The sequence below is a fragment of the Vidua chalybeata genome, chromosome 13, assembly GCF_026979565.1.
Source record: "Vidua chalybeata isolate OUT-0048 chromosome 13, bVidCha1 merged haplotype, whole genome shotgun sequence".
NCBI classification, from domain to species: Eukaryota; Metazoa; Chordata; class Aves; order Passeriformes; family Viduidae; genus Vidua; species Vidua chalybeata.
Genome location: NC_071542.1, coordinates 20,703,994 through 20,722,629, shown reverse-complemented (window position 1 = coordinate 20,722,629; position 18,636 = coordinate 20,703,994). Strand labels below are relative to the sequence as shown.

Sequence of the window (18,636 nt, the reverse complement as noted above, 5' to 3'; positions counted from 1 at the left end):
GCTGGGCTGCAGGTGGGGTGGCTGCCGCAGGCATGGGGGCAGGTGGGCGCAGTCCCTTGCAGCACTGGCTGGCTGCACCTGGCATCCTGACTCAGTCCCTGCTCTAGTTCCAGGGAAGGGTGTCCCTGCAGTGCCCTCCATACAGACCCATTTCTGCTGCAGGCAGAAATGATGCCATGAAGCTGGTGGTTTGCCTGAGCAACTGAGGCATCAGTGCCTTTATAATCTTACAGCACCTACAGCCTCTGCCAGGAATGGCCAAGAATGGATCTGTGTGTTTGTTGGTGTGCTTCTGGCCTTTGCACCCAGGTGACAACCAGAGCACCCACTCTCTGTTTATGTTGTTAATGTTGAGGGTTGTCACAGTGTCTTCCCACCCGGTGAGTCCTGTGCCATGTGGCAAGGAATAAGCTTTAACAGGACTTGAAGGACCAGTTGGCCAGAGTAGCTAAGAGGAAGCTTGAGGATTGCACACAAAGCAGATACTGTCTCATTCAGTTGAAGCCAAACTAAAGACCTGGGCAAACAGGGAAATGCCTTCAAGCCTGGCTCAGTTCTGTGCCTGCAGGTGCTGGAGGCCATGGCAGGAAGATGCCCTTCACCATGAAGTTTCTTTGCCCCGTGTTCCCTTTCCCCAGTGCAGCGGCTGCTGACATCTTGGCCCTGCAGCGTTTGGCAGTTGGCAGCTGGGCAGCAATGGGGTGGGAGACACTTTGTGGGGCCGAGCCCCCCATTCTTGGGGTGGTGTGAGGCCATGGAAGGCTGGCAGCTGTTCCATGAATGAGCCTGGAGCATGGGCCAGTCTGCCCCTCAGTGCTGTGCCAGCCACACCTGCTGATCTTTGGGCTGGGTTTGTGTGTCCGTGCTTGTGAGCACCCCTTCCCCAGCCCACTGAAGCCCGTGGGCACATGGCATTCCTACTGCTGGGCTGCAGGTGGGCTCCCAGCCTGGTGTTCCCTGCCCGTGCGTGCGTGTGTTCCGTGTGTTCCTGTGCGTGTCACTTGTGTGGAACGCCCCAAGTGCCACAGGCACCTTATGCACTTAGGCTGGCAAGGAAATCCCTGCACCTGTACAGCAGGTGATGACAGGGTGCTGTCACAGGACAGGTGATGGAAGGGCACGTCCTGCAGCCCAGAGCAGGGGCAGAGCCAGACTAGACTGTGGATCGATACCTTGGCAGCATTATGACTGCTGCTGACAAAGCTTAAGGCAGATAGTTAGAGAACCCACCCTGAGCAGCTGCTGTTTGTATCTGCAGCTGTACTACAGGACAAGGTCAGGGTGTTTGGGCTGGGCCTGAGTCTCTGCATGTGGCTACAGTGAGATGTTTTGTCTGGGAGTCAGAGATGAGTAGAGCTGCTGGAGCCTGTGGACCTCAGATCCTGACTGGGCCACGGCGGTCTCAGCTCCCTCGGCACCAAAGGGCCTGCTGGTAGTATCCAGTGTGGAGGGGAGGGGATGGGCTGGGGAGACTCCAGGGAAAGGGACTGCAGCCTTAGCTTCGGGAGAGTGTGAGGATGTGTGCAGGGAGAAGGCTGAACAGCGCAGCAGAGGGACTGTGGGCTCACCTCTCCTGGCATGGAGGGCAGAGCAGGCTGCTCTGTGCTGGGTAAACCTTCTGGTATTGATTTGGTGCGTCAAAAAGTTTCTGCCTGCTGTTGCTCCCTGTTACTTGGTTTTTCTCTGCTGGTTTCTCTGTGTGGGCTCTCTGCCCTTTTCCTGCTATTGCCCACTCACTAGCTGCTTTCACCTGCAATCCTGCAGGTCCCCCAGGCTGGGGTGCCTGCAGGCAGGGGTGCACCCCCATGCTGCTCTGTTTCCCAGGGAGCTTGGACAGATGGGCAGTTGTATTCTTCAACCTGAAATCTAAAAATGAACCTGATTTTTCCATGAAAGTGGGTTTCTGTTGATTGTGTGTGCAGCCAAGCCTCACCACAGTGTGCTCAGTGAAGGGGAGTGTGGGGGACTCTCCCACCCCCAGTGAGCAGTTTGACCCCTGTGGCCACAGTGAGACCCCCATGGGATCCTGGCAGGGCAGACCTCACAGGACGGCCAGTACGACTGGCTGGCAGTCGTGCTGCCAGTTTGCTGGGCACTGCCACATGGAGCAGCTGCTCCTGCTGTCTCTTGGGCTGCGCTGGTGCCTCTGAGCCATGGTCCCCAAGTCCGAGAGGAGGGTTTGTGCCTGGCAGATGTGCGGCAGTAGCTGTTTCACCCCCTCGCTGCATCGTGGCTGGGGACAGAGAGGGGTGCCCGGCAGCCCTGTGAGGCGAGTGGGGCACAGCGGCTGCTCAGATCCATGCTGGTGGCCTCTCTCTGCTCCTTCTGCAGCTGGGCGCAGGGGCTGCGGGGACAGCGGGTCTCCTCCCCGTCCGTGGCGACGTGCCACCTGCAGCCAGGTGCTTCCCGACCCCAGCGTTTTCTTTGGCAGGGCTGTGGGGTCACCGCGGGTCCCAGGCCAGTGGTTTGCGTAAGAGCGCAGTGCTTCCTGCCTGCCTGCCCCGCAGCACCGCGATAAGCCCGTGGTGACAAGGGCCCTTTGTCAGCTCCTCTCAGCACCTCATGTCACAGGGCTGCCTGCAGCAGCTCCTCACCTGCCTAGGCACGGCTGCCAGCGCCCAAAGGAGGCATCCAGAGATAAGGTTCATGGGTGGGGCAGGCAGCCTGCCTCCCGTCCTCCCTCCCACCACTGGTCCGGACTCCAGCTCCGGACCTGCCCCTGTCCATGCATCCTCCATATAACCCCATGGGGCACAGCTGGTCCCTGTGCCCCCAAGGACAGGCCTGGGCTTGCCAGCTACAGGGACGACTCCTGAGAATGCTGCAGTGACACTGGTGAGTGTTGCCTGTCTGGTGGGTGCCTTCTCCCCCTGGCAGGACCGTGGCCCTGAAGGTGGGCCTGGGGCACCACAGCCCCTGTGGCTGGTGGTCTCTGGTGCAGCACTTGGGGCTGGATGCCAGGGTCGGCCCAGCCTGAATACCTGCGGCCAGGGTGCTGCCCTGCAGAACTAACCCAGTTTAGCACAGCAACCTGCCCTGTGCTAGATTTTCTGGGCTGTTCTCAGCATCTCGGTTACCAAGGTGACTGTTTCCTGTGTGATTGCTAATGCTTCACGATCTCGATCATGGTATCTGAGTGACTTCCTTTTCTCTGGAAAGAGCACTAGGACCTGCTCCTGCTCCGGGCTGCCAGACTCATCGCAGGTGTGGAGGATTCAGGTCAGTTTGGGTTCAGGTCACTTTGGGTTCTGCTGCATTTGTGTTGCTAATGACATGGTCCCATGCCCACAGCGGATTGTTCTTTACAAATGACTGAAGCTGTGTGTTTCACTTCTCACCTTTTCTCCTTGGTGGAAGTCTCTCTCTTGAAACGGGGCTGATAGATTTTCCTTGTGTTATTCCTTACGAGACAGTTTCTCTGTCAGGCTGCTGCACACCGACCTGGGGTTGCAGCCCCACGATATGGACCTCGTGGGAAGTGCGATTCCCACAGCCTGGTTGGGAAACACTCTGCTCTGGGGTCTGCCCAGGGCTGGAACAGGCTAATGTGGCAGCGCTCATGTCCTGCCAGCCCCGTGTCACAGCATAACGCACTACTTGCTGCAGCAGGTGGGAGACGGGGCATCTTCTGCGTGCTCTTCACTGCAGGCAGCCTTACACCCCCGGTCACTGCCGCGGACCCATGGCGGGGGTTCACGGCTCTCACAGCGCAGATCCGGGTTTCCTGCCTGGGCTGGCTTAGGGTACCCCCCGGTGGCAAGGACAGCCCCATGCTCGGCTGCAAGAGAGGCCGTGCAGAGCCCCGGGCCGTGCCCGGTACTGGCGACGGGGAACGGCCCCGGCAGTGGCGGTGCCCCTGGAGGGCGGCGCGGAGGGGCTGCCGGGGGTCCGTGCCGGACCCGGCGATGCAGCACGGGACGGGAGGGGCGGGCGGCGGTGACGGCATCCGGCGGCGCCCGGCAGAGCGGCGGCCGGGCCGGGCCGGGCCGTGCCGTGCCGAGGGAGCCGCGCGGGGCCGGTGGCTCGGCCGTCGGGGCGGGGCCGGGCGGCGCTGACAGCTGCGCGGCGTAAACAAGCGGCCCCGCCGGCCGCCCCGGCCGCCCCTGCCTGGGCCGGGCCCGGCTCCGGGGCGGGCGCTCCGGGCGCCCCGCGGCGTGACGCGGCGCCGCCGACAGACGGGCCCGGCTGCCGACGGGACGGAGCGGAGCGGGCAGGCCGCGCGGTAAGGACGCGGGACCAGTGTCGGCCTGGGGTGGCTCGACCCGCCGGCGACCGCAGTTTGACAGCTGGGGCGGTCCTGCCGGACGGGACCCGGGCGGCGGAGGGGCTGGGGCCGGGGCGACCGGCGGGGCCGCAGCCGCTGGGCAGCCCCAGGCTTAGGGCGCTGCCGGCGGGGATGTGCGGGCCCGGCGGTCCCCGGGAGCGAGTTGAGGGCCGGGAGGCCGCTCTCGGAGCTGCGGTAGGCACAGCCGGAGCCGCCGCTGCGGGAGACCGAGGGGGAGCCAGGCCGCGTCCCGCCCCGGCCCCAGCCCGGCCGCCGCCGTCCGGAGCTCCGCCGCTGGAGCCGCCCCCCGCGTGCAGGCCCGGGCCCGCCGCTCAGCCCGGGGCCGCTGGGTTGCTCCTGTGCGGGGCTGGGTCCTTGGGCAGCGAGCCCGGGCCGCGGTGCGGAGCCGGGAGCGCGGCTCCGGGCTGGCTGCGGCGGCCGGGCCGTCCCAGCACGCGGGGGTTCGCTGGCGACGGGTCCGGCGGGAAGGCGCCGCGGGGTCCGGGCTCTCCCCCGGCGGCCAGACTGTCCCCACGTGCAGCGGTCACCGCCAGAGCGGGACGGGGCTCCCGTACAGCCTCCGGCGGGTGCTCGCGGCTCTGGGTGCTTTGTTGGGGCAGTCTGGCCCGGGGCTGGCCGAGGTGTGGTCGCTGATGGGGAAACCCCGCTGTGCCAGAGTCGCTGCACTGTCTGTGCCATAGTCTCTGGTCGGGTCTCCGGGCGGCTGCTCGGAGCTCTCTCCTCTGGCAGTGCCGCAGGCTGCAGCTTGCTGTGGCCACTTCTGGACGGAGGGGGATGTGGCTCCTCTGGGCACTGCCGGCTCTCACCTTTCCAGCTGTCTCTGAAGCATGACCAGATATTCCAGGGTCCTTCTGGAGCTCCCGGTGTGGAGCTCACCTTGGCACCATCATGTTCTGGGCTCCCTTTGCACTGGGTGGGTCATTCCCTGCTCTTTCCCTACAAGTTCTTGCGTTTGCCCTCCCACAAAGTGTGAGCTGTTCCTGGGCATCCCTGGGTTCATGCTGGAGGTGATGGTGTGCCCTTTTTCCTGGTCCTGGTTTCCACCAGGTTGTGGGGATGAGTCACACCGGTATCACCATGTTGTGCTCCAGAGGAAGGGCAGAGCTGAGCTGCTGCTGGTGACAGGCAGTGCAGTGCTTGCCATGGCTGCCAGGCACTGCCTGGTCAATGGCTGTGGAGATGAGAGCCTATGGGTTTGCTAGAGATCGGGAGCTCCCCTTGACTTTTTTCCTACCAATCTCTCATTTTGCTGGGATTCCTTGCACAGCACCTGGGGACATCTGCTTTGGTCTCCCCTTGGGACTGGAGAGGCAGGCCTCCCATCTCAGTTGCTCCCACCTCTGTACCCAGATAGTCCCATCCCAGATGGAGCAGGGGTGGTGGCAGCAGGAGGCACAGCAGTCTCTCTTGCCTTGCCTCGCCCCTCCTTTGGTGCCCTCCTCTCCTCCTGGTTAATTCCATGTTTTATAAGCAAACATTGGGTAATAGGCAAGGTAAACAGCATCTCCACGCAGGAGCAGACATGTGGGCACATGGCCAAGCCAGGCGGCTCCTTGGCTGTCAGTGTGCCGTGGGGGGCAGCAGGTGCTGTGTGCCAGGCCCCCTGCCCAGTGGCTGACCCACGTCTCAGCGTAGCGCAGCCTACCCTCCCGAGCTCTGAGGAAAGGTGCCTTGGGCATGACCTCTGTCCTGTCTCTGCAGATCGTGCTTCTGTCCTGGATGGTGTGTTCCTGTGCTTCTGTGGCCTTGGCCCCATGTGGGCTTGGGCTGAGCTGGGACCAGTAGGGCAGAGAGGCCGGTGTGCCTCGGAGTGCTGACGCTGGGAGGCTGCTGGACCTGCTCCTGCCAGGACCCTCCTGCTCCTGGGACCCTCCTGCTCCCCAGCTCGAGGAACCCCGATACTCTGATGGATCTGAGGCCCTGCTCGCTGCTGTTGCTCTGGACTCTGGTGGTTGCCCTCACTCTCCTGGACCAGGAAGTGCTGGCCCAGCATATTTACACCAACACCTGGGCTGTGCTCGTCCCTGCAGGACCCCAGGAGGCTGACAGGCTGGCCAGGAAGCATGGATTCCTCAACCTCGGCCCGGTAAGTCTCCTGCTTCCCTCTTCTCACTGAACTGGTGTTCTCTGACCTGGTCTGGGCAGGCGCTGAGCTTAGTCCCAGAGCTGGCTTGGGGCCTGCTCTTTTTGGCAGCAGGGCCACTGTGTTTGTGCCTGTTTGCTGTGGCCTTCCAGCATCTGCTGCCTGGACTCGATGGTGGCAATTACCTGTATGGAGCCAGGGTCTCCCTCTGTCACTGGGACCTCCTGGTGACATGGTGTGGCACTGCCTGCTGGATGGGGAAGGAGGAAAAGCCCATCCTAGTGTGAGGAGCTGGACTGGAAGTGCTGTGTGATGATGGATGGGAAGGCTTCCAGATCCCACTGTTGCTCCCCACAGCAAGCTGCCCAGTGCAGCATGGTCTTGGTTCAGCAGGACAGCAGCAGCACCTCTGAGCTATCTCCAGAGAGGGTCTGACAGCAGCTGTGTATTCTTACTCCTAAACTGTCCTTGGCACAAGGTGTGTCAGCAGGGGAGTCCCCTCAACTCTCAGCTTTCCCTGCTGTCAGCCAGAGACCAGGCAGTATGCGTGGCTGTGCTGGGAGTGAGCTGTTTCTCCAGGAAGGAAGTGCAGGGTGAAATCCCAGAGGAAATTGCACAACTGGTGGCTGTGGTGTCAGGACCTCACTGTGAGCAGCTGCTGGGAGCAGTGGGAAGGTGTCTGCTGCAGGAGCCAGCAGGACCTTGTCCTGCCACCCAAAAGGAGCCCTGCATGAGCACTGGGTACTCAGGGCCCTCTGGGACTTGTGTCATAGGAGTGAGCTGTGGGGGTTATGGCTAGGCCTCAGTGAGGGTGTCTGTGCTGGGTGGGCCATGGCATTGCCTTAGGCAGCTGCTGAGAGTGTGGAAGTGGCTGAGAGCAGATCTCAGGGGGGAGAACTTGTCAGGCCAAGGCAGCTGCCGTGCATAGGGGACTGGGAGAGTGGCATGTCCCACCAGCCTGGATCTCTGATGAGACCCCTTGGACTGGGCATGGGGCTGAGGTACCATCAGCCTGCTCCTGGCAGTGCTTCCCATCATGCTGTGGCGCCTGGTCCCAGGCCTGGCTGCCAGGGCCAAGGGGCACTGTTTCTGTGGCTTCATTTCCACAGTGCAGGGCCTTGTACTTCAGCTGAGAGCCCTGGCTTGTCATGAGTTCCATCCCTGAGAGCACAGAGGTTCTGTGTCAGCTCTGCCCTTGTCTTCTCCCCGCACCGTGGTTCTGTGCCTGGAGGCTGGCACCTCTTCCTGGCTCCCCGTCCCCTCGCAGCAGTGAGCCTGCCCTTGCAAGCAGAGCCCCACGTGCTGCAGCAGCCCAGGCTGTGGCCAGAGCTTCTGGTCTGGGCATGTTTTCTCCTGTTCTGGAGCCTGTCCCGCTGTCTGCGTTAGGGGACGAGGTTTGGCTGGCCAGGGCTTTGCAGACGGTTGTGGCGGTCCAGTGGGAAGAGCGTGGCTGGAAAGAGCCTGGCTTTCCCTTGCAGGTTTCTGGACTGCTGCTCCTTGGGAGTGTGTGCCTCTGGAACAGGACATGCAGCCAGGCTGGGAGTGGGGGGACTGGGTGCATCTGGCAGTGCCCTGGTAAGAGGGCCCCAGTGTCCTTATCTGAGAGGATCCTGGCCTCAGCCTGGGGTCTGGACACCGTCCCCAGAGCTGCGCTGTCCTGGCACACCCGCGGCTATGCTGCTGCCTATGGAATGGCAGTCAGTGGCACCTCGGGCAGAGGGCCCATGACTGGCTCCAGTGGCCTTGGGGAGGGCTTGAGGGAGGACACAGGGGACAGTGGGGGGTCGTGGGTCAGAGGTAGTGGCTGTATGTGTCAATGAGGTGGGTGTGTAGGGGTTTGCACTGCTGGGATTGTGCAGAGAAGGGAGCACAGGCACTGCCCCCCACCGCTGGGATTGGGGTCACTGGGGAAGGACACTGATGGTGCCATCCCTGGGCTGTGCTGACAGGACAGTGCCAGCCTGGAAGGGGGTGGTCCTGTCTCCCACACCACTGGGCTGCAGGTCCAGCATGTTGCTCCACTCCCAGGGCCGTGGTCAGGCATACAGGCAGCCTTCAGCCCCGGGACTGGCCTGGGTAGCTGTGAGCTGTGGCTAGGGGTCGGGCAGCAGCACTGAACTGGCACCAGGGACACGTGGTGCTGGGGGGAGGCTTTGTCCTTGCTGAGGACAGGGACAGTGGAGATTAGGGTGGAAGTGTGTGGGCTGGCCAGCTCCTGGCTGCCACCACAGTGTCAGTGCAGACCTAATCCAGGTGGATGACCAGTCAGAGCTGCAATGTGTGTGCAGGAACAATCTGGGCTCTGTCCATACCCCCGGAGGGGTGAGGGACGCTGAGGGAGGGCAACCAGACTGCAGCTTGCATTCCTCCATCAGCCCTGTGCAGAGGCTTTGTACCTTGACACCTCCTTAAGGGCTCTGAACTGACAGGCGTTCTGGGCTGTCCTGGGGAACATGGTGTGCCAGAGGAACAGGCCTGGGGTTTGGGATGAAGTGCATACCTGGGAGAGCCGACTGCTGCCCTGGGCCTGAGGGTGCTCAGCTGGGTGCACCTTGCTTGGGCCAGTCTGTCCAAATTGGCAGCACATCTGCAGAGCTCTAATAAGCTGGGGAGGTTGGCTAGCCCCAAACAGACTGTTTTGGGGCAACCTGAGATGGAGGAGGGTGAGATGTCTTCGTATTCCTACAGCCCTTGCAGCCCAGCCCCTCCAGCTGTGGCACAGCCTGGGCAGCTGGATCCTGCCTGTGGCTGCTGCCTGGGCTTTGTGACTCATGGGGGGCTGGGTGCATGCTTGTCCCCTTCTCCCCAGTTAGGGCAGGCTGCTGGGCTGGGAGGCCCTGGCCGGCCAGGGTGGGGCCACTGTGTCCATCAGCCCCAGGATGTGTGAGAGGGGATATGGAAATGACAGCACTGGAGAGGGTTTGGGGTTTAAAAATAACCATCTGGGCGGCAGAATGGCCTCCTGGCCTCACCAGCTGTCCTGGATTCCCGTCCTGCCCCAGCTGGGCTGTGCTGGAGTCCCAGTCTGGGCTGTCCCCACATAGGAGTGGAGCTGGGGTGAGGACAGCACGGCTGCTTGGCAGTGGGAGTTGGACTCCGCTGGGGTTGGATGCCTGTGTGCCCCCTGCTCTGCCCCACTGAAACTGGCTGTGCCTCAGGTAGAAGCTGGCACTGGATGAGTGCTCCAATGGGGCACCTGGGGAGAAGCCAGCAGCCTGTCCAGAGCTGCAGAGGCTGGTGCAGACCCTGCCCTGGCTAGGACCTTCTTCCAGGAGGAGCTGGGTGGCACTGGGAGAGAAGCAGTGGGTTTGGCTCCTGAGTCTGGTGTGTCTCACAGGCTGACTCTGAAAGGCCTGTCCCTCTCTGCCACTGCTTGCCTGGGGCCTTCCTGCTAGGGCAGCATTTTTTTTGGACAGTGTTAGACTTGCTGCCGTGTGGGGACCTGCAGAAGGGTGAGATGCACAGCAGCTGCATTTCTGCTACTCCAGGGTCTTCCCAGCTGCCTTGTCACCAGCTGCCAGAGCTTCTCACAGGAGGTCCCAGAGTACCGGGCATAACACCAGCCACTCTGGAGTGGGGGGCCCAGCCTGTGCATGGCAGCCCTGGGGCTCAGGATTGCACATATGGGGTGTAGAGAACCGGGGAGACCAGGCTGTCACGTCTGTCCCACGAGCAGCATTTCTCTGTTGCAGATCTTTGGCGACTATTACCACTTCCGGCACCGCGGCGTGGTGAAGCGTTCGCTCTCGCCCCACCAGCCCTGGCACAGCCGCCTGGCCAGGGAACCCCAGGTACGGGCGAGGAGGGCCTGACTTTGCTCCCAGGCACTTCACAAAGGCACGTGAGCCCGTGCTGGGCACAAGACAGGGCTGAGCTGCCTGGACCATTCCTTGGCAGAGGCGGGTGGGAGCCCACTGTGTGTTGGGCAGGGGGCTGGTGGAGCCAGCGTCATTGGCACGTGGGTCGTTGCAATCCCAGGGCCCAGGAGAGCTCTGTGTGCAGGAAGGACAAGGTGTGCAGGGCAATAAAGAGATGCCAGAGCAGTGCTGTGTGGGGGCTGCTGTTTTCCCCATCCTCTGGCTTCAGCCCAGGCCCTGGAAGGTGTGTGGTGTGCTGTGGCAGCTCTTGGCAGCCTGTGCCTCAGCGGAGCTTGGCACTCTGACTGCCCCACTCCACTGGAACACAGCCTTTGCAGGGCACAGCCAGGAGGGGGGCCTGGAGGGCCAGACTGGGGGTGGCAGTAGCTCTGACAGGTCCAATACTCTGCCAGGCCAGAGCTGACTGTGAGCTTCCCAGGGAGGGCCCCTCCAGGCAGGCTGAGGGCTGGGGGGTCGGTGGGGGACCCCACACCTTCTCTGCCCTCAGGTGCAGTGGCTGGAGCAGCAGGTGGCAAAGCGCAGGACCAAGCGAGACGTTTTCATGGAGCCCACGGACCCTAAGTTCCCACAGCAGTGGTACCTGGTGAGTATCGGGTGAGAAAAGGGGCCTGTGCTCATGATTGTGGCTGCGAGTTTGGGGACACAGATGTGGCAACCTAGGAACTGCTATAGGCAGCAGCTGCTGCTAGGCTGGCAGGAGGGAGGAGGAGGAGAAGGGGGAAAGCCTGGGGCAGCCACCCAGTGCTCTGTTATGAGAACACCCCAGGGAGGAGGCTCTGCTCACAGAGCTGTGGCTCCTGCCTGGACTGCTGGGAGGGCTGGGGAGGGGGGCAGGACTGGACTGGGAAGTACTGGGAGCCTTTTGCTTAGCCCAGGAATGGGTCCGTGCTTCTGCCTGCTTCCTGGAGCTTGGGCGTTAGCTGGGGTTTAATCTTGCTTTCAGAGCAGCCCTTCTCAGCCAGTTGTGCCCAACCCTGTGCCCAGGTCCCTGGGGTTCCTTGTTGCAACCCACAGAAGAGCGGGGTGAGAGCTGGGTGGGTTTTGGGCACACACCCATCACAGTGGCTATGGCTGGGTGCATCTCCTAGTGCCAAGGCTTCTCTTGGCAGTACAACACAAACCAGCGGGACCTGAACGTGCGTCAGGCCTGGGAACAGGGATACACGGGCAAGGGCATAGTGGTGTCCATCCTGGATGACGGCATTGAGAAGAACCACCCTGACCTGGAGGCCAACTATGTGAGTTTGGGTGACGGTGCGGGGTGGAGTGCCGTGGGGGCTGGTCTGGGCAGCTGTGTCCATGCAGGGCAACCCCAGAGCTGTGAGGTACAGGACAGGTGCCCACCATGGTGGGACATGGAGATGGGATTGGAGCCTGCCCACCCTGCTCAGCTCAGCCCCATGCCATGGAGTGCAGGCATGGAGTAAGGGCAGTGGGGCTTGGTGGCTGAGGTAGACAGTCTCCAAGTATCCAATTTGTCTTCCAGGACCCAGGGGCAAGTTTTGATGTCAATGACCAGGACCCAGACCCGCAGCCCCGCTACACGCAGATGAATGACAACAGGTGAGGCAGGAGGGAGGGGTGGAGATACAGAGCCTAAGTGTGGCAGGGACGTAGTGCAGTGCCACCCCACATGGACTGCTGGAAGCTGCGAGGCTAGTGCCATACTTCTGCCCCATGGGGAACCCTTCACCTCCCTTTTTGATGTGAGCAGCATCCTTTTTCTGCCCAGAGTCAGTGTGGGCTGTTCAGTGCCCTGGCTCTGGAGCAGGAGGGCAGATGGAGGAGCCTTCATTGGGTACCTGGTTCGAGGGGACAGGAGGCAGCCCGGGTGGGGGTTGCTGGGGCTGCAGCTGGTGCTGACCCCTGTGCTCCTCGCACCCTGTACGAGCATGCTTCGTCCTACTTCGGTTGCAGACATGGCACGCGCTGTGCTGGGGAAGTGGCTGCTGTGGCAAACAACGGCATCTGTGGTGTTGGCGTGGCGTACAATGCCAGGATCGGAGGTGGGTGCTGCCCTGCCCTGCGCCGGTCCTGTGGCTGTTGAGTGGCTGCAGCAGCAGCTGAGCTGGGGACCCTGGCACTGCTGGCTGCAGCAGCCCTGTGACAGCCCGTGGCCCGGGTGGCAGCAGAGGTTGGAGGGTTCTCACCAGCGGCACCGTGGCCACTCTGCCCCAGCCTGTGACATTTGCTCTCTGGCCCTAGGTGTGCGCATGCTGGACGGGGAGGTGACCGACGCTGTGGAGGCCCATTCCCTGGGTCTCAATCCCAACCACATCCACATCTACAGTGCCAGCTGGGGCCCTGAGGACGATGGCAAGACTGTGGATGGCCCGGCCCGGCTGGCAGAGGAGGCTTTCTTCCGTGGGGTCAGCCAGGTCAGAAGGAGGGTGTGCTGGGGGAGAACTGGCCTTATTCCTCCTCTCCCCTCACATCTCCCTTCCCTCTGCCTGCCCTAGTTGTTACCCTGGCCCTCCCAGGATGAGCCATCTTCCAGCTCATCTCTAGGATCAGGCTCTGTTCGTTTTTCTTGTCAGGCTCTGTTAGCTTTTCTTGTTCTTCCTGTGTGATGGCTCTGAGTCAGGACTCCTCCCATGTGGTGTTATGTCACTGCTGTGAGGGCTCCTGTGTGGGATGCTCCCTCCCTGCTCTCCCAAGCCCTCTCCTGGTTCTTTTCTGGTTTTGTACCAGATGCTCACCGTCACTTCTTCCACCCATGGTCCCCCACTGTCCCTTTGTGCTGGCAGTGTTGCCCGCCTGGGGAGCTGTGTCATGTTCTGCCCAGGATTCCTTACAGAGAGGTGCATGTGGTGCCATGCTGACTCTGTCACGTCCTCTGCGAGGGTAGCTGCCACATTTGGGTGCCGTGGGCTCTCGCAGCTGTGCTAGGCACTGCAATCCCGTGCAGACAGAGTCAGGCCAGGTGATTTCTGAGCAGAAAAAGACTTGTGCTCCTGGAAGCCTCACATTGTCTGGGCCTCCTGCTGCCTGGTGTGTCACCCACTGGGACAGCTCTGGAATCTCTGCCAAGGTGCTGGGCACCCTCCATAGGCATAGTGGTGGTGAGGGTGCCCAGGTTGGTGGGCTGTGACTGGGATGTCATGCTATTCCCCGTGTCCCAGCTGCATCTGCTCTGTCTGTTCGACTCAGGCTGGCGCCACCCACTTGTCCCCAGCTCCAGCCGCGGGTTTCCTGTGTGTGGCAGTGTTGGTGTTTGCCCTCACCCTGCCTCTGTTGCTAGGGCCGAGGCGGGCTGGGCTCCATCTTCGTCTGGGCATCTGGGAATGGGGGCCGCGAGCATGACAGCTGCAACTGTGACGGTTACACCAACAGCATCTACACGCTGTCCATCAGCAGCACCACCCAGTACGGCAACGTGCCCTGGTACAGCGAGGCCTGCTCCTCCACCCTAGCCACCACCTACAGCAGTGGCAACCAGAATGAGAAGCAGATTGTGAGTGGGGGCTGCTGCTGTCCGCAGGCCAGGGGCTCAGGGGGTGGGATGCGCCTGCAGCATTTCCTGCCCTGGCACTCCTCCTCGCAGGTGACGACTGACCTCAGACAGAAGTGCACCGAGTTGCACACCGGGACGTCGGCCTCAGCCCCCCTGGCCGCTGGCATCATCGCCCTCGCCCTGGAAGCCAAGTAAGGGATGGACGGGGGTGGCTGTGTCAGCCCCATGCAGCAGTGGCACCTGGACGTGGACCTGCCCGGGGCCACCAGGAGCTAGCACTGACCTGAGCTCCGTGTCTCCCTATAGCAAGAACCTGACCTGGCGGGACATGCAGCACCTGGTGGTGCAGACCTCGAAGCCAGCTCACCTGAATGCCAATGACTGGGTCACCAATGGTGTTGGCCGCAAAGGTACTGGGGTGCTGGGATGGGACCAGGGTCTCCCGGTCCCACGTGTACCACTGGCCTTGGGGTGCTGAGGCAGAGTGCCCTGGCAGCCCTGTGGGATGAAGGAGGCAGGATGGCCCAGTGAGCATGCAGTATGGCCAGGCACACATCCCTCACTGGGTACCCCCAGGAGCGGCACTGACCCCCTCTTTGTCCACAGTCAGCCACTCGTATGGCTACGGCCTGCTGGATGCCGGGGCCATGGTGAGCCTGGCCAAGAACTGGACTACGGTGGGACCTCAGAGGAAGTGTGTCATTGACATCCTTGCAGAGCCCAGGTATGGGCTGGTGAGCCCACGAGAGGACCACTCGGCATCTGTTCTGCACAGGAGCTTGAGAGCCTCTGGGCCCAGAGCAGGGAGTGGGGAGAATCTCGGGGACTGAACTGCTGCTGAGACCCTTGGAGGAGCATCCTGCGAGAGCCTGGGGAGAGCTGGGAAAGGCACCTCCAGCCATCCAGCTCTGATGTCACTGATGAGCCACCCCTCTGTGGGGCTGGCCAGTGAATGTGGACAGACTGGGGCGCTGCGGTTGGGGTGCAGCCAGCACGAGTCATCCTGGACAGAGGGGCTTTTCAGGGGGCAGACAGAAGCTCCTTTGACTCCTGCTTGGCTCCTGCTGCCACAGTGCAGCATGTGCAGTCTTGTCTGTGGCCAGGGCACTCCCTAGGGGCTCCTGGGTGGGGGGGATCATGTTCCTGTGCATGAAGGGAGCTAGGGCTGGGCCCCTCCTGACCCCCCTGGGGAGCGAGCCCTGCGTGGATACAGCAGGCACATCCTGTGCTGGCGTCAGGGCTGGCATCGTGGGGGGAGCGGCCACACGCCAGCAGCAGGATGGGGAGGGCCCTGCCCATCCCATCCCTGGCTGTGCCATGCAGGGTGTAGCTGGCCTGCGGTGTATGAATAAAGGGCCTATTCAGGGCTTGTGTGGAGTGGCGCCTGGGGAGGCAGCACGGGACAGCGCAGTTCCCGCCCCTCGTGTCCAAGAGCTGGGGCACCCCTTCTCCTGCCTGCACCCGTCTGGGAATGTACAGTGGTGGTGCCACTCTGACCCACTGTGGATTCGATTCCCACTCTAGCTGTGCTGGTGCCAGTCCCCAGGACAGCTGCAGAGCCCCGCAGCAAGGAATGGGGACTGTGGAATGTCCCCCTGGGACTGGCCTCACGCTTGCCTGTCCTCGGCAGGGACATTGGGAAGCGTCTCGAGGTACGGCGGAAAGTGGATGCCTGCCTGGGGAAAGCCAACTACATCAGCCGGCTGGAGCACGCGCAGGCCAGGCTGACGCTGTCCTACAACCGGCGGGGGGACCTGGCCATCCACCTGGTCAGCCCCATGGGCACCCGCTCCACCCTCCTGGCTGCCAGGTAGGTGCTGGGCTCTGGGGTGCCCCAGACTGGCCCCTGGCCTAGGCTGGCACTGGTCAGTTTGGGATGTGTTGACAGCCACATCCTGCCTCTCTTGCTCAGGCCCCACGACTTCTCGGCCGATGGCTTCAATGACTGGGCCTTCATGACAACGCACTCGTGGGATGAGGACCCCTCCGGGGAGTGGGTGCTGGAGATTGAGAACACCAGTGATGCCAAGAACTATGGTAGGGGTGTGCTTCCCTATCCATTGCCTCACTCCAAGTCTGGGATGTGAGCTGTGTAGTCACCCAGCTTCCCCACCCCCCGCTCCTGAGCTGGGGGGCCAGTAACATCTTGGATGTTTTGGGTGATGTGGCTGGGGAGAGGCTGGACTTGGGCATGTGGGATGGTGCTGCAGCCCCTCTGGGGCAGCGGGAGTCAGGGAGAAGGAGACCCCATGCCAGCTCACCTGACCCCCTGCCCCTTGGGAGTCCTGTGCAGGGGCATGGCCCCACAAGAGACACTCTCCCAGGTGGTGGGCACAACCCTGCTGTGCCCTGCAGCCAGGATGGGGGACCAGCGTGAGCCCCCTCCCTGTGCCTGTCATGGGCATGAGTGGTCTAGTGGGCACCTCTGTGGTCCTCACCCTGCATTGTTGCAGGCACGCTTACCAAGTTCACGCTTGTGCTGTATGGGACGGCCACCGACTCCCCCAGCCTCTCCAACCAGCTGGAGAGCAGTGGCTGCAAGACCCTGACCCCCAGCCAGACCTGTGTGGGTGAGTATGGGGACAGCAGGGAGGGGATGCGGGCGCAAGCAGCCCCCAGCCCATGCTGACCCTGCCTGTCCCACAGTCTGCGAGGAGGGCTACTACCTGCACCAGAAGAGCTGCCTGAAGCACTGCCCTCCTGGCTTCGCACCCGGTGTCCAGAGCACGCACTACAACCTGGAGAACAGCGTGGAGCCCATTGCACCCCACCTCTGCCTGCCCTGCCACCCCTCCTGTGCCACCTGTGCGGGACCTGGCCCCAACCAGTGCCTCACCTGTCCTGCACACTCCCACTTCAGCAGCCTGGACCTCTCCTGCTCCCACCAGACACAGAGCAGCCGTGCGTCCCCTGCCCTGGCAGATGGCGAAGGACCAGCTGAGGCCCCCCCTCCGGTCAACTTGCCTGTCCTCATTGCCAGCCTCAGCTGCATCCTCATCGTCATCATCTTCGTCACCATCTTCTTGGTGCTGCAAGCACGCTCAGGCTTCAGCCTGCGGGGTGTGAAGGTGTATGCCCTGGACAGCGGGATCATCTCCTACAAGGGGCTCCCCTCTGACATCTGGCAGGAGGAGGGTCCCTCTGAGTCGGACGGTGAGGATTATGAGGCCCACAGCGAGAGGACTGCCTTCATCAGAGACCAAAGTGCCCTTTGATGAGCCCTCCTGCCCCTCCCTCCTCCCTGCCCAGCACCGCAGGCCTGGGGCAGGTGAGGCTGAGGGGCCCTGGACTCTGCCCCTGTCCCCTTCCTGCACTGCAGGAGCCTGGGGCTCCCACCCACTGGCACCATCCCTCAGCCCGAGTCTGGGTGGCCAGGCATGGTCCTGCAGGCACCATCCCCAGCACAGCACCGTCCCAGTCTTGCACCATCTCTCCTGGCCCTGTGTCCATCCTCTGCCCCATGCCGGGGTGTCTGGTGGCAGTGGGGCCCGACACTTCCTGGCCCTGCACTGGCAGCAGTGTCTCCCGTGCTGGGTCCATGGCTGCTGCTTGGGGTCTTGTGAGTTCTCCAGGGTGGGCAGTGTATGAAATCCCTGGGTTGCCATGGCTCAAGGTGGGCTGGCCGGTGCAGGGGTGGCTCTGCCCCCAGAGCTGAGCCCAGCCTGTGTCACAGCATCCCCTTGCCCCTCCCACTCTCGGCCCGTGTGGAGCTGCGTCCCAGGCTCAGTTCATTGTGTCCCAGCTCCCTGCCACCTCCCCTGGGCCTGTCTGCTTCCACCCGAGCCCTTCGACAGCAATAATGGCCAGGCCTCAGCTGCTGCTGTCCACTGCCTGCCCATCCCACCGCCGCTGCCTGCAGCGGGTAGGAGCCCTGGCACCGGGGAGCATCAGGCTGGGCACTGCCTGACCCTGTGCCCATGGCACAGCCCACAGCCTGGGCAGGGACCCCTCGCACAGTCCCTGCTTTGGGGGGCTGCCTTGGGCCCCTTGTGTTCTGCCCCTGGGGAGGGCTGTAGGTGCTGCTGGCTGGGACTGTCAGGTAGCGCCAGTGCCAGCACTGCCCCAGCTCTGCCTGCGTCCTGCCTGTGCTGGGCAGTGCCCAGCATTCCTGCAGCCCTCGCCCCCCAACGTGCCTTGCCCCCACTTGGTGACAATCTGTTCTGCTCCCCGCTGGAGCCCTTCCCCTTGCTGCCCCTTCCCTGGTGGGCCGGGGGCCAGTGCCACGAGCCCCTCTGCCGTCCGCCGCCGCACACCGGGGCCATGGTGTAGGCTCCCACCTGCGCCAGCCGTGGATGGAGCCACTGGCCAGGGGCCACAGGACTATTTTTCTATAACAACTTTTTGGTGCACAGTAATTTTTTCTTGTAATTTAATCAGCCGGGAGCTGCCTCCTGAGCCTGTTTTTAATTTAATGGATGTGGATATAACGCTAGAGAGACTGAGTTATTAAATGTTCAGAACTATGCAAACCAGCTCTGCTGCCTGTGCTCTGTATGCCGTGGGTGCCCCGGCTGGGGCAGTGGCCTGGCTGTGGAAACTGTGGGCCTCAGGGGCACCCAAATCTGCTCTGCAGGTGTGGGGGGGTGGGCTGGAGCCCTGCCTGCAGACCTTCCCCCAGGGCCAGGGACTGCCCGTCCCTGGCTGTGGGCAGTAGCCAGTGCTGGGCAGGAGATATCCCTCACCTGAGCTGCTTATGGGGACGTGCATCGAGGGCAGTCAATTCAGAAACGGGCTGCATGGGGGTGTGTGTGTGCGTGTGAAAAGCCTGGGGACTTAGCACCCGTTTCCCACAGCACGAGGCTCAGTCCCTTCGCCACAGCCTGGGGCTGCAGCCCTGTGTCTAGCACCACCCTGGTGCAGGAATGGCCAGGCTGGACCTGGGACCCACTCGTGCAGTGGCCAAGCTGCAGACACAGCTCACCCCAGCCTCACCGAG

The 18,636-nt window shown here is 62.5% G+C and overlaps 1 protein-coding gene across 3 annotated transcripts; it reads left to right on the top strand.

Moving 5' to 3' along the window:
• The first annotated feature begins 2,867 nt into the window (after nucleotides 1-2,867).
• FURIN (furin, paired basic amino acid cleaving enzyme) lies at nucleotides 2,868-18,172 on the top strand. Of its 3 annotated transcripts, none has more exons than XM_053954806.1 (16): nucleotides 2,868-3,219; nucleotides 5,987-6,371; nucleotides 10,061-10,159; nucleotides 10,734-10,829; nucleotides 11,356-11,484; nucleotides 11,733-11,809; nucleotides 12,164-12,252; nucleotides 12,452-12,624; nucleotides 13,488-13,700; nucleotides 13,791-13,891; nucleotides 14,007-14,110; nucleotides 14,307-14,424; nucleotides 15,331-15,510; nucleotides 15,613-15,737; nucleotides 16,154-16,270; nucleotides 16,347-18,172. In XM_053954806.1, exons 2-16 carry the CDS (start codon nucleotides 6,192-6,194, stop codon nucleotides 16,913-16,915), a joined length of 2,370 nt encoding a protein of 789 aa, XP_053810781.1. In that variant the 5' UTR covers nucleotides 2,868-3,219; nucleotides 5,987-6,191; the 3' UTR covers nucleotides 16,916-18,172. The 3 variants fall into 3 exon arrangements, with proteins under 3 accessions (XP_053810781.1, XP_053810780.1, XP_053810782.1); XM_053954805.1 differs by lacking the exon at nucleotides 2,868-3,219 and adding an exon at nucleotides 4,114-4,222; XM_053954807.1 differs by lacking the exons at nucleotides 2,868-3,219; nucleotides 11,356-11,484 and adding an exon at nucleotides 4,114-4,222.
• The last annotated feature ends 464 nt before the right edge of the window (nucleotides 18,173-18,636 follow it).

Excerpts from the sequence above, each read along its gene's own strand:
- FURIN (XM_053954806.1), top strand. The coding sequence starts at position 6,192 with ATGGATCTGAGGCCCTGCTCGCTGCTGTTGCTCTGGACTCTGGTGGTT. Across the intron at positions 10,160-10,733 it reads GCCTGGCCAGGGAACCCCAG|GTGCAGTGGCTGGAGCAGCA; the intron begins GTACGGGCGAGG and ends CTCTGCCCTCAG. Across the intron at positions 14,425-15,330 it reads GACATCCTTGCAGAGCCCAG|GGACATTGGGAAGCGTCTCG; the intron begins GTATGGGCTGGT and ends TGTCCTCGGCAG.